We start from the raw sequence: 14,698 nt of genomic DNA on the forward strand, positions 1-14,698 counted from the left end.
TGTTAAATGGATTGACCAAGCACAGTCCTCACACAGGACTTGGGAGCACATACACACCTTTCTAGTTGAGTTCTGTATATTGACTCTGCCTGAGCTTTTCCAACTGTGTCTTTCCATCTTTCAGCATAAACCCTGATTATGTATATATTTGCTTTACATTCCTCTATCTTCTGAGGGTTAACTTTAGCAACAGTATATTCTGAGTACATTTAGGTAGAAACCCAGGAAGTATTTCTTGGATTTGTTTTTAACAATTTTTTCACTTGTTGTCCATTTGGTTTTGCAGTGGCTCAGCTTTTCAGTGAAAACACAGGCTACTTCAGGTTCATCCTTCCTTTTCTTCATCACTCTCCTATCCGGCCAGCATTACCCACTCTTCCCTTTCAAAAGACACAATGGGACTTGAGGACTGAGGAACAGAGAAGCTATTATAGCAGAGATAAAACAATTTTTAATGTTCCTGATTGGTTTCATCACTCTATGGGTGGTGCATACTCTGAATGTGCCAGACCCCTGCCCTCCAGACAGGTGGAAAGGCTCCTGATGGTCTAACTTGGATGCACTGTTAGGAGCAGTATTTTTCTCAGAGGAGTAAATCATAGACTCATAGAATAGTTAGGGTTGGAAAGGACCCCAAGATCATCCAATTCCAACCCCCCTGCCACAGGCAGGGACACCTCATGTTAAATCATATCACCCAAGGCCTCGTCCAACCTGGTCTTGAACACTGCCAGGGATGGAGCATTCACAGCCTCCCTGGGCAGCCCATTCCAGTGCCTCACCACCCTAACAGGAAAGAATTTCCTCCTTATATCCAACCTAAACTTCCCCTGTTTAAGTTTTAACCCATTACCCCTTGTCCTATCACTACAGTCCCTAATGAAGAGTCCCTCCCCAGCATCCCTATAGGCCCCCTTCAGGTACTGGAAAGCTGCTATGAGGTCTCCACGCAGCCTTCTCTTCTCCAGGCTCAACAGCCCCAACTTCCTCAGCCTGTCTTCATGCGGGAGGTGCTCCAGTGCCCTGATCATCCTCGTGGCCCTCCTCTGGATTTGTTCCAACAGTTCCATGTCCTTTTTATGTTGAGGACACCAGAACTGTGCACAATACTCCAGGTGAGGTCTCACAAGAGCAGAGTAAAGGGGCAGGATCAACTCCTTCGACCTGCTGGTCACGCTCCTTTTGATGCAGCCCAGGATACGGTTGGCTTTCTGGGCTGCAAGCGCACACTGCAGCCAGCTCATGTTCATTTTCTCATCAACCAACACCCCCAAGTCCTTCTCCGCAGGGCTGCTCTGAATCTCCTCTTTGCCCAACCTGTAGCTGTGCCTGGGATTGCTCTGACCCAGGTGTAGGACCTTGCACTTGGCATGGTTAAACTTCGTAAGGCTGGCATCAGCCCACCTCACAAGCATGTCAAGGTCCCTCTGGATGGCATTCCTTTCCTCCAGTGTATCAACTGAACCACACAGCTTGGTGTCATCTGCAAACTTGCTGAGGGCGCACTCAATCCCACTGTCCATGTCAGCGACAAAGATGTTGAACAAGACCGGTCCCAACACCGATCCCTGAGGGACATCACTCGTTACTGGTCTCCAGCCGGACATTGAGCCTTTATAGAGATCCTAGCACTAAGATGGTGATTAAAGAAGTGGAATTACATTTGACCTCACCTGTAGAAACAGGAAAAAAGGTACAAATCCCACTATGAGGCACACTCCAAGTCTCCTATTTCCCCTCCTATCCAGCTTCCCTGTGTCACATTTCTCCTTCTGAACCACTTCTCTTGCTGCTGTCTCAAACTCTTCTTCAAAACCCTCCCTATTCCTCTACAGCCCATTTCCCTGTCTAATCCTCTTGGCCTCATTTACACACATACAAACTACACTACCATGCACCCACAACATAAGAGTGTCTGTGGTTCAGCACTCACATTCTCTAGTTCTATCCTACAAGAAACTGCATGAAGCTAGAAAAAAACATGGTCACCTGTTGTGAAAGGCTGATCTAGGAAGAATTCCTTGGCTTGCAGCACACTGTTCTCCTATTTGTGAAATATGATTACTTCTGCCTTTTATCTTGTCATTCAATGATAACTGACTGCTTAAGGCTGACACTCAGTCGTAATTAGTCCCCTGGTGAAAACACAGCAACGTACTTTGCAATTGCTCTCACATATCTGCACCCAGCATCTGTAACACATCATTCTTCAGCAAACAGATATTCCTTTATCTTCCCTCCCCCCCCCCCCCCCCTTATTTGTACAAATTAGTAGGGAACATGTCTCCAAAGAAAAACTTAACAGAAATAGACAGCATCAATGCTCCTACAGATTACACTGTACATTTCACAATACAGCAAAATAACTTGTATTCAAAGTCTGCTAACAAAGGGGCCGCCCTGCTGCTCTTTTTCTTTCCCATTTACTTATTTAGCCAATTAATTTTAGAGAATTAAGCATCTAGAAACTTCTTGAGCACTATGTCCACAAAGCTGCCAGGTACAAGCTGAAATAACTATCAGCAACTCAGAGTAGAAGCTCCCAGCTAGATCGTGAATGTACTAATAAGTATGTAAAGAGCTCCCCTCAGTGGCAAAAGAATGTATTTCCAGCTATGCTATCATAACGAGAAGAAAGGAGTCTTTGGAAATGTAAATACGTATACTAAACACCCTCTACTTAATTCAATCTCTGCATGATTAATTTTAATCAAAGCACTAGAATCATGACCTTTCACTAGGATAGCTTTATTCATCATCAGCCACATTTCTGAGAAAATTCAGTCACTGGCTGTGAAAAGACGTTGTTTAATCAAGCAGACACTCTGAATTATAAATGTTAAGTAAAAGAGCATCTTACCCAGATGCTTCATAACCTATGATTGGCATACTTGTTATTCTGTGCAGTAATGAGGTGAATTACTCTGTATGATTAAAAGGCCCTGATTGCTCCCTGACAAATTGAGGTTGATAAATACTTAATTTAATACTATAGAGTTATTTGGACAATAAATAGACCAGTCCGAAGCTCTGAATAAAAAGTTTTAAATGACATTTATTTTCTTTGTATCATTTTTGGAAACTGATATATAATGACCTCGGCTAAACCAATAAAACTCAGTATTAACTCCGTACTTTTGTTTTAAACTTGCTAGGTAGGCTTTCATTTGTAATTAACTACTTTTTTCATCTTTTCTTCTTGTACCTTCTTTAGACTTTCTTAAAAGTGAGGCCTGTTTCACAGTTCCTAGCTTCTCGAACAATCTCTGTGTTAAACTATTCTATCCTGAGAGCACAGAACTAGTGTATTCCTAAATCAAACATTCTCAAATTGTGGGGAATAAACATAGTTAAATGGAGATGCTACTAAAGAGCCAAAAGGAGGGCAGTGGCAGGAGAAATGCTGGAAGAGTTAGAGCTAAGACCACAGGCTGCTGGGCTCCAACAGAGGAAAACAACAGCTCTGAACACAAGCAGAGGAAGCAGATCCCATAGAAATTACCACATCAGGATATTGCTTCTCAGCAAGAGCTTGCCAGATCAGTTCAGCATCTCCTTTTGCCAGCTGACAATGCTGGATCAGTTCAGCATCTCCTATGTGTATTTGGCCCCCTCCCTTCTCATCCCTGTTCTTACTTCTGTCTAGAATACTTCCTCCTGAACATGCTTCTCATTCCACTTGCAGTGGCCCCATGGCAAAGTGTTTCTCCTTTCCCACCTGCAAACATGCTTCATGGCAGTATTTCTCCTCCTTGTGCTCAGCTTAAGAAATGCTGCATTAGAAATTTCTAGTTGATGTTGGATTAGAGATGCAGAATGTACACTGGAATGTAGCAGGAAAAAAGTCTGAGATGGCTGCTAAACAAACTTGCTAACTAAATCAGGCATGACACATCCTAAGTCAGGCCTAGGACAAACTTTGGAGACTTTCAGTTATTATGTTCTGGCCTGTCTACCAAGATTAAAGATATAAGAAAAAAAATTAGATAGCTTTACTTTCAGTATTTTTTCTGTATGTCTTTAGTCATATTTACAAAGGTAATAAAGGTCCTCCCTGCTTTGCAGAACTGCAATTTAAAAAGTGATATCCTTCTGTACCACTGTTAAATCTAGACTCTAAGGGCCTAACTCCATTACTTCTTGTCCAGCTGTGTGGCTTTGCTGTTCCTGTACATAGGAATGGAAACATCTTCAGTGTGAAAAGCAAAAATCAGTTTCTGGAAGGCACTGTCTGGTAAACAGCAGGGGAGGTAGCAGACAGGAAATGAGGCCAGAAAGGCTGTGGCTGGTGGCCAGCAGTGAAGTGTCAGGCTCTACCTGGGAATCAATCAAGCACCTGCTGCTGGAAGCACATTTGGGCACTGTGCAGCATCAGTGCTTGCGTAATCAAATACATTCTTGTACCAAGTCCATCTACCAGCAGGTTTATAACTTTTATAAGTGGTAGCTGATAACAATCAATACACAGGTTTCTACCCAGTACAGTTATTTTCCTTGTGATGCAGCAGTTGGCAGCAGGATGCCTGAAGTCTGCCTATGTCCAACAGTAGGTATCAAAGTCCCTTTTTAAGTACCTGGCTTTAGTGACGCCCGTCACATTCCTTACCAGAACTTTCATGTTCCTGCAGCATATGAAAAACTCAATTCATACTACTACGCTACAGTGTTGCTGGGCCTTGTGGGATTTTTAATATGTCTAGATTTTATAGGCTTCACATCTCCATGATTTTTCTCTTCTGATTTTCAGCTACTTACTGGCAAACTGGAAATACTTTTGCCTTTGTCTGACTGTTATAGATTTTGTGTCTTCCTAAGTGAGTATCATATTGTTGCTTTGTGCAGGTGGAAAATCATCCTCCCCTTTAATAGAAGACAAAATCAAACAAAACTATGAAATCATTAAAAAAACCATCCCTAAACACAATCTTCTCTTTCCTTTCCTCAGTACTGAATTTTAAGTATGTATTTAAAATTTAATACTGAGGCTTTGTCTTTACTGACCCTTAGGGTTTTTTATTTCCCATCAAAGAGTTTATAGTATCAGTTACCAAAACAGCTTTTTTTTAATGTAAACCCAAGCAGCATTTCTAACTGGGAAACATAATCCTGTGTTTAGATTAGGTGTTGAAAATGCAAAAGAAAGAAATCTTTTGCTTAGTCCTGTTTCAAATATAAGATTTGATAAGGAATCACCATCTATCCTTTCTCATAGTTTCTGCCCCATTCATGTGAAGGTACTTTTTGGTATGCAATGGCTCCAGAGTCAAAACAGATATACAGTTAGGAACGAAGGAAAAAAAAAAAAAAAAGACTAGGACAGCCTTCCACTATCTGAAAGGGGCCTACAAGGATGCTGGAGAAGGACTCTTCATCAGGGACTGTAGTGATAGGACAACGGATAATGGGTTTAAACTTAACAGGGGGAGTTCAGGATACGTATAACGAAGAAGCTCCTTACTGTAAGGGTGGTGAGGCAGCGGAACGGGCTGCTCAAAGAACTGGTAAATGCTCCATCCCTGGCAGTGTTCAAGGCCAGGTTGGACAGAGCCTTGGGCAACACGGTCTAGTGTGAGGCATCCCTGCCCATGGCAGGGGGGTTGGAATTAGATGATCTTAAGGTCCTTTCCAACCCTAACTATTCTATGATTCTATGAAATACAGAATACATACGTAAGATTTAGAACATGGCGATAACATGACACTCTGGAAACACTGCTGTAGTATAAAAATTGCATCCGACCTCTGCACTCTGAAGTTTTAGCCACTCTACTGAGTAAAAGTATGTTATATATTAAGCTCTCGAAGTATTCCTAAGGATGGGATAAAATGCAGAAAATTCCTCAGTCACAAACAATTTTACCAAGAGAATGCCAACTTTTGGAGCTCGATTTCAACAAGACTTTTGATAATTTAAAAGCATTCAGAGATGCATTTGAATCCCCCTTGATTATCATCTGTAGTCTGAGAGTTGGATCAATTCAGCTATAGGCCTATGCCCAAGTACAGTGGGAGATTGGTATCTCTTATTAGGAAAAATATCCAGAAGATCTGAAAGATGCTGAAAAGGTCTATGTGGCAGAAATGGAAATGCGAGTTATAGCATTAGTATACATGGAAACAGGTCATGAAATTACAAAATCATTGGGAGTTACTTTTTGAGAACTCTGGGATCATAAACGAAATACTAGAAAGTCAGAAACGAAATGTGGCACCTACCCTGTAAAGAGAAGCTGTGGAAGACTGAAGTTGTTTTAAACTTGAAATATCTATTAATGACTTAAAATACTTTTCATAGTTGTAAGACTTGGAATAGAAAAAGGAGATGAGCAACTACAAACCATTCTGATGTTTTAGCCTGTTGAAAGAACAGAAACACCACTTCCTCAATTTTTAAGGCTGTTGACCCTCTTCAGATGCCATCTTTTGATACTTTTGTGGGCAAGCCTAGACAACTACCACCCACCTGGCTCCCACCTCCTTTATGAAAACCCAAGGGGTACTGCTATGTATCCCTGAGATCCCTACATCCCCTTCTGCCTTTCTGCCACCACCTTGCTGGAAAGGCTCATCAGATCCTGCAGTGGGCCGTAAGTGGGGATAGGACTACAGTAATAAACATGCTTCCACTTGGTAGAATTTCATCCTGCTTTAGGAGCCTGAAGAGAGCAGAGGGGCTGCACGGGGGCATAAAGAACTGCAAAGGAGACAGGATAGGCCGTAGCAGCACTGGCACCGCTTCACATGAAACCCCCAACTACTGAAAACCAAGGGCAAGGCTGAGACGCACTGGAAGCTGCTGCCGAGGAGCTTAGAGTCAGCACAGCATGAAGAGCAATGAGGCCTGTCCTGAGAACTGGACTCCGCGGGCACAGAGCCCAGCTGTGGCTGTGCGGGATTGAAGCCCACCCCTCAGAAACAACACCCGCCCCGGGCTCCCTACACGAGCTCCTCCGTGCGCCTGCGCCTAACTCGCTTCCGGCTGCGCTCCTATAGCCCGCAGCAGTTTCCGCTCCGGATCGTTTCCGTCCCGTCATTTCCTCTCCCGCCGCCGCTATTGCTGCTTCCTGCGCTGCCGGAGGGGACTCGTATCCCTCCACAGGCCCCGTACGCGTGCCACCGCTTCTCCTTCCCTCGTCCCCCGCCACCTCCGCCATGGCCATGAGGCAGACCCCGTTGACGTGCTCCGGGCACACGCGCCCTGTGGTGGACCTGGCCTTCAGCGGCATCACCCCCTACGGTTATTTCCTCATTAGCGCTTGCAAAGGTAAGCGAGGACGGGTGCCCCCTTTGTTTTTGGGGCTGCCCTCGTCTCCGGGGTAGGGGTGTGGAGAGCGGGGGGTAGGGCTGAGCCTTCGCCACGCTGCTCGTAGGTCGCGCACCGCCTCCCTGGGGGGGTGTCGTAGGGGCGGGCAGGAGGGGACCCAGGGGCTGGCGTTCGCTGAGGATATTGTTCCCGGCTGCTCTGCTCGTCCACTGAAACAGCAGCGTTTGTGGGGTCCTACTAGCTTATGGTGGTGCCGAAGTAAAAGGGGAACGCGAAGCTGGTTTTCGTGGTGCTTAATTAATTAACGGGTTAGCCTCCGGTGTGCCGAAGTCCGCATGCGCCTAGTTTGGATCCAAGCTGGCGGGGGGGCGAGAAGCCTCGAAAAGGTTGGTTTGTAAAACTGCCCACATGGGCTGTAGGTTTTAAAGTGAGCTTCCGTTTAATCAGGACAGCTGCCTTGCTGCGCGTAGAATGAAGATGTCCACCTCCTTTCCCGAGAATGTTTCTCCTTCTGTGAAAAGCATTTCCCCTTCATACAAATATACATTAATCTTATGTACGTATTCATAATTAAGACGTTTCTGCTCTGGAGGGCGTCTTGTTCAGCTGTGCATTATCTAGTGTGAACAACTTTTTGATAGCCTCCTAGAAAAAAGTGATCACAGGAAAGGTTTTCTGTTTTACATAATCTCTGTATGTGCTTTAAGTGTATCTGCTGGCAAACAGAAGGCCTACTTCTGCATACTGTTAGTCTGATAATACTGTTCCAAAGTAAGAAAATAAACCTGCCCCACCTGAAGAAAACTAAGAAGTATAAAACCAGAACAAAGGCTTCCTTTCTGTCTCCCTTCTGCCTTAACACAAACCTAAAGAAATTTGTTTATTTCATTTGGACTAGTATTTTAATGTGTATACAGTTTTAGAGTCATGCATATCTCAGCTCTTCAGATAAACTCTTAAAAAGAATATCTTCATAAAGTATGTGGCGTTTTCACGTTCTTTATGCTTGTGCAAGGGAGTCTCTTTGTTTAACAGCTTCCTTATTTTATCACATCACCTGAATATTGGGTTTGTTTTTCTGAAGATGGTAAACCCATGCTGCGTCAGGGCGATACAGGAGACTGGATTGGCACCTTTCTCGGTCATAAAGGTGCTGTTTGGGGGGCCACTTTGAACACAGATGCCACTAAAGCAGCTACAGCAGCAGCAGATTTTACAGCGTAAGTGATAAACTGCTTGAAATCTGTGTTTTATTTTAGTCTGTATCTTATTTTAGTGCTCTTTGGTGACATATAGCTATAGTAAATTACTGATCTATTTGTTTTTCTTTAGTAATTGTTAGCTTATTTATGGCTAGCCAAATTAAAACCTAGACTTTTAGGTTCCTGAAACCAGCTACAGTTAATTCCATTGTGATTAATAACTATGATTGCTTTTTGATAAATAATTAATTACAATGCTAGTTTGCTATAATAACATTTCTGTATGGCTTTAATCTCTGGCACTGTATTTGGAGCATAGTTGAAAGAACGATTTTTATTTTGCTTCTACCAGTTGGCTTCTTTTTATTATTGCCAGGTTGGACGAGGCTTGGAGTAACCTGGTCTAGTGGAAGGTGCCCCTGCCCATGGCAAGGGGGGTTTGGAACTGGATGATCTTTAAGGTCCCTTCTAACCCAAACCGTTCTATGGTTCTGTGATAATTACAGAAAAACTTGTGAAAATTGTAGTGGATTATTGCTCTGATTTTTTTTTTTTCTTGTTTGTTTGCAGTATGTATTAATATTTGGCAAGTTGAATTCTGTTAGTAGAGGGTAATCTCTGTTAATGAAGTTGGAGAGAAGAACTGACTTTGTCTTAAAACTAAAATGCTAATTAGTCTGCATTATCCTGAAGAAGAGGATGAAGGAAAATTGTGGGATAGTACAAAAAAGACGTAGTAAAAACACATATTTTCACTGACTAACTGGGCTATATCTTATAAGAATGTAGGATTTATGATAAAATGTTATGATGTCAGGGAAGACTGCTTACCTTCTAATCTGACTGTTCAGGTTGATTTGTCATAGTGCTACTAAACATAAATGTTTTCTCTTGCTGTTCAGCAAAGTGTGGGATGCTGTGTCAGGTGATGAACTAATAACATTGGCTCACAAGCACATTGTCAAAAGTGTGGATTTTACACAGGTAAGATAAACTTGTATACCATATCCACCAGGGAAGTAAGCTCTGCACTGTGTTTTGGTATTAGTTGCTCTTCTACTTTTTATGTGTTTATCTTAATGAGCAAACAATCTAGTGTAATACTCCTAGCTTTTGACATAGTGGATTAAACGTAATAATTCTGTTAGAGGTTGTTACTATAAGATTCATGGAGGAAGGCTGGTATTATGATTCAAAATAAAGTTGACCCTTTATAACTTCTGTTTCAGGATAGCAATTATCTGTTAACAGGTGGACAAGATAAACTGTTGCGTATCTATGACTTGAGCAAGCCAGAAGCTGGTGAGTGCTTTTTAGAAATGATTCTTTGGGTTTTTTTTGAGTTAAATAAAAGCTCTGAAATCACAAGCTACTTTGTTATGAATCACAAGAGACAAAATTGAGGATTGTTTTACAAATGTAATATCTATATCCTTAAGATGATCTGTATGTTTTAAGTTTACATTTTTACAAGTGGATTAGAGTTTATAATGGATTTCAAGGTTACCATGTTTCAGCTCAACACGCTCATTAACAATAGGTCTAATTAAAATTTATCTTAAAAAATGCTCCACATATTTGTGTTTAAATTCATTTTCATACTGATCTACTGATGATTGATATGAAAGTAGAGAACTCTGACTAGTTAAACTAATGAAGCATTTTAAATTTAGGTGATCAGATATCCAGTTTATACTTACCCTGTTCCTGGAATAAGATCTACAGATAAAGTCATAAGTACTTGAAGTAATTTTACAGTTCCTACTAAATGGAAATCCATATAGCTTAAGAAAGCTTCCAAACTGCTGCATGAAATTATGTAATTTTCTTGCATGTATTAAAATAATTGACTTTATTTTAAGAACCTGATGTTGTCAGTGGACATACTTCTGGCATCAAAAAGGCTTTATGGAGCAGTGATGACAAACAGATTCTTTCAGCTGATGATAAAACTGTCCGGTAAGAAAAAGTAACTTTTAAGTTTTCTAAGAAGCTCACTTCTATTTACTGTCTTCTGTGTGAGAAGATAGTTATGTTTTTTGGTAAAGGTATGTAACACAAGTTAGTTGATCCTAGATTATTATAGCTTCATGCCAAATACAGCTTTTTTTTTTCTGCTGTAGAGACACAACTTGTAATAATTCTAATTTACCCCATAAACATGTCTTCCCTGATAAGAAGAGGTGGTCTTTGAGAAATGCATAGTATAATAAATTTGCCTTTCATAATCACAGAGAAGATGAATTTGTACACGAGGTCTTGTGCATACACATTGTGCTGAGGTATTGCTCCCTTGTTTCTTGCAGTCCGTCCTTGAAAGGTGCACAAGGCATGGACTAGCCAGGCACTGGGATAAATGACTGGGAAGAGTGTCTGGAAACAGTGCACTGCTGGTTAGACATAGCCCTGTTTCTCTGCTGTGTTGATAAGTTGAGTAGGCTTTAGTGTTTTTATAGGATAGCTCATCCAGTCATGGTGAAGTGGTTTATAAGTTTACTTTATGCCCACTTGGTAGATGCCCTGAAGCCTAGACAAGACTGGCTGCTGGGGAGATGAATTGACAAAGACCCCTTCTCAAACTGTGCTCTGCAGAAAAGATGAAAGATGTGCCTCAGCTTTCTGGCTGATATGACCAATGTCATTTCATGCTTAGCTGACACACCCATTATATTTATGGCACAAATGACAGGGAAATAGAATGGTCTTTTCTGCTCTGTGGAAGGAAGGATGGGAGTGTGAAGTGACTGGTGCAGTTTCTCTGTGGTCTCCTTTTCAGCTCTAGTTCTTTCCAGTTTCTTGGAGTTCAAAACAGACAAGAGACTCATCTTGTTTGCTTTTCTCTGATTGTAGAAATAGAAATGTGGCAATCAGCTAATGAATGAAGATTCTTAACTTGTTGTAGCAGAGCAATTTCATTTCTTTTCTATTTAGATAGCTCTTCCACCCCTAGATAGAAAATTTTAGTATGTTGAATTAATTTCTGTTTTTTTGTATAAATTGGCATTAGTGCCCCTTTGCCTTGGGATAAAAGGGCAGAATAGAATCTTCAAGCCTTGCTTCTAGAAAGCTTGTACTGCTCAAGAGACTTATGGCAAGATTTTTAATTTCTAAAAGAAGAGTAGTTAAGTGCTATGTGTACCATTTAATATTGTTGCAGTAAGCTTCAGAAGTAAAAGTATTTTAAAGCAAGCACATCTGAAAACTTTGCTTAGGTGAGAACAAAGATAAGAGTGCCACTGAAAATCTGAATTACTTGTGGAATCAAATCGTTAGGTGGCATTTTTGATCCAGATCTTGCCATTGCTGAAGTAATCTGAAAGTTTTTTTTTTTCTTTTTTGTTTCCCCCTAAGCCTTTGGGACCGGAGTACCATGACAGAAGTGAAGGCACTAAATGTTGCAATGTCAGTGAGCAGCATGGAGTATGTTCCAGAAGGACAGATACTTGTGATAACCTATGGGAAAACTATTGCTTTTCATAGTGCAGAAACGTGAGTCCAAACCACAGAATTTTCACAGGTTGAGTAATGGGCTTGGTTGTGAGTGAAAAATGATTCTACAAGGCCAGGATCACCAAGGTGTCCACTAATACCAGTTCTGACATCTTTGATGTCAGAGGCAGAGGGTGAAACAACTACCCTCTGTGAACCCTAACTATCTGCAAGGTGCTAGACTGTAAAGGTTTGGTGCTATTTTCATTTCACACTAACTGTAATTGTAGTTAAATAAGTTTCATACAGGGTTCAGTTCAGTGCTTTTCAGAGAACTTAATTATCCATACATCTCTATGACATGTTAACAAAGTGAGTTATACACTTAAACATGTTCCAGAAAGTAGTTCTGAATGTGTGAGCTTTTGTTTTGCTTATTCTGAACTTGTTCCTAACTTGATGAGCATGATTTGCAAGTATTAAAACTCATTTCAGAAACTGTGTGTGTGTGTGGTGTATTCTGTTTTTGTTAAAAGCAGTTGTGGTTAGTAGAATCACAGTTTCTTTGCTCTCAATATTAGGGTTTTCTTTAAATTACCTTTGGTAACAAGCTTTTCTCCCACAGTCTAGAGCAGATTAAATCATTTGAAGCACCTGCTACAATCAACTCTGCATCACTTCACCCTGCGAAAGAATGTTTGGTTGCAGGTGGTGAAGATTTTAAACTCTATAAGTATGACTATAATTCAGGAGAAGAATTAGGTACGTTTATCTTCTGTATAAAAAAAATACTTCTGAAATGGGTATTAGAATAATGAAATAATGACTAATGACTAATGAATGAAACTTGTACTCAAGATTTCAGTATAATGTGCTGTGCAAGAGGATGGAAGGAAAAAATGATTAACTAATAATATACTTTATCTCGGTATACTTAATGTTGTTCTTCTAGAGCTAATTCAAGCCTCCATTAAAAAGCTTTTTACACAGACTTAGAAAAAGTTATTCTGTATTGCTGCAGTAGCAAGCCTTAAGTGTTGTGATATTCATTAGATATGTCTAATAATTTGCAACTGTTGTGAAAAATGTGATATGTTTATGTTCTTGGTAATGTTGGACAAATAGATTTTAAAAAAATGTATATATTTCAAAGTTTGCTTGTTGATCCCACCCTCATTTAAAACTCTTTGTGTGTAAAGTGAATGAAGGGTTGAAGGAACAGAGCAGGTGTACTCCATGGTACTGGCTTGTGTTAGTTTTGACTTGAATAAGTAAGCACCTGCAAGAACACATTAGTATGTTACCTAAAGTAGAGAACACTTACATACCAATTAAGAGAAGCTTTAGTTTGCATCAGAAGTTAAATACTGAAAAAGTGTCCTTGTCCCCCAGTATTTGTCCCCCAGTATTTCTCCCCCTCTTCTGATTATTTTTACTTACTAATTTCAGTTGTTGGTTGAAACGTGAAATGAATGGTCTTGATGTGTTCTCTTACAGAATCTTACAAAGGCCACTTTGGTCCAATTCACTGTGTGAGATTTAGTCCTGATGGAGAGTTATATGCAAGTGGCTCTGAGGATGGTACGCTAAGACTGTGGCAAACAACAGTAGGGAAAACCTATGGCCTTTGGAAGTGTGTGGTTCCTGGTAAGTGTCTGCTTGTTCCTAGTGAAACTTGGATGCTCTGTGTGTTTTTTAAGTAACATCTATTATAAGTGATAAACATCATTGAATTTCATACAGTAACTGTACTGTCTTCTTAGTGTTTCTATATATGATTATATGTATCCACTCAAATCTGTTGGATTTAAGGATTTACTTTGGTAGATGTCATTTAAGCAATTAACTTCAAATGTGTAAGCTTACTGAATAAAGATACTTTGTGGCTATTCAGGCAAACAGTCTGATGTATGTTTAAAAGAAATATTAAATACTGTTTTTTAGAAGTTTTAGAGATAAGAATCTAAAATTTCACTAAATTAAGTGGAATTTTTTCATTAAATTTTGGGGGAGGAACTGAAGATATTGACTGCTTTTTCTTCCTTCTGCCTACAGAAGAGGAGAATGCAGAAGCAGCAAAAGCAAGGGCTACCCTTCCAGGAACTGCAGAGGAAGAAATAGGTAATGCACTGAACTGCCAACTTCAACTCAGCTAAATGTTAAAAGATAGTGACATTTGTTAGTATGGAAGAGGTAGCTTTTCCCAGGTACCTTCTGGCATTTTTCACTCTTCTCAAAAGATCTTTGAATGCATTTTCCTGAAAATGACCATGTGGTGAGTGTCAGACTACTGAATAGAGCTGAGCAGACGAACAGATGGGGTAGAGTAACTGCATCAGGTTAAATGGGAAAATAAACTGAACTGGTCTTTAATCAATCCCTGTAACATTTATTTGGTTTAAATATCTAAGATGAAATTAAGATAACACCCTTTTTATTTAATTGCAGAAGATCTTGCCTCTGAAAATTCAGATACAGTGTACAGCTCAACTCCTGAAGTTAAGGCCTGATTATTGCAACTGTTAACGCGACATACGGACATACGAGACTAAATCCAGTTACTGGTGATAAACGGCAGCCTTCCAGAGTGTGCTCTCTACATGAGGCAAAGCTGGGCAGTAATTGATGAGAATGCGGTGGAACTGGCTAGGTGTTGTCTGTAAGAACTGAGTATCCAAACAACAGGAAAAGACAAGTAGTAGAGTTCTGCTATTTCCTTAGCGTAACTGCCTACTGTCTTTTCAAAGAAGTGTGCAAGCCAAGATCCTGTCTCTCCAACTTCAGTTAGACTCATTGTAGTGTG

At 40.6% G+C, this 14,698-nt stretch overlaps 1 protein-coding gene across 1 annotated transcript; it reads left to right on the forward strand.

Annotated features, from left to right (window-relative positions):
- The first annotated feature begins 6,986 nt into the window (after positions 1-6,986).
- Positions 6,987-14,678, forward strand: STRAP (serine/threonine kinase receptor associated protein). The gene is made up of 10 exons (XM_062616721.1): positions 6,987-7,264; positions 8,349-8,484; positions 9,369-9,450; positions 9,696-9,768; positions 10,329-10,425; positions 11,818-11,955; positions 12,521-12,657; positions 13,393-13,542; positions 13,951-14,016; positions 14,344-14,678. Exons 1-10 carry the CDS (start codon positions 7,153-7,155, stop codon positions 14,403-14,405), a joined length of 1,053 nt encoding a protein of 350 aa, XP_062472705.1. The 5' UTR covers positions 6,987-7,152; the 3' UTR covers positions 14,406-14,678.
- Positions 14,679-14,698: the final 20 nt, after the last annotated feature.

Source organism: Pezoporus occidentalis, unplaced genomic scaffold (assembly GCF_034315485.1).
Source record: "Pezoporus occidentalis ecotype Australia unplaced genomic scaffold, CSIRO_AGI_Poc_V1 ctg19, whole genome shotgun sequence".
In the NCBI taxonomy this organism is placed as follows: Eukaryota; Metazoa; Chordata; class Aves; order Psittaciformes; family Psittacidae; genus Pezoporus; species Pezoporus occidentalis.

Excerpts from the sequence above, each read along its gene's own strand:
- STRAP (XM_062616721.1), top strand. The coding sequence starts at position 7,153 with ATGGCCATGAGGCAGACCCCGTTGACGTGCTCCGGGCACACGCGCCCT. Across the intron at positions 8,485-9,368 it reads GCAGCAGCAGATTTTACAGC|CAAAGTGTGGGATGCTGTGT; the intron begins GTAAGTGATAAA and ends CTTGCTGTTCAG. Across the intron at positions 14,017-14,343 it reads AACTGCAGAGGAAGAAATAG|AAGATCTTGCCTCTGAAAAT; the intron begins GTAATGCACTGA and ends ATTTAATTGCAG.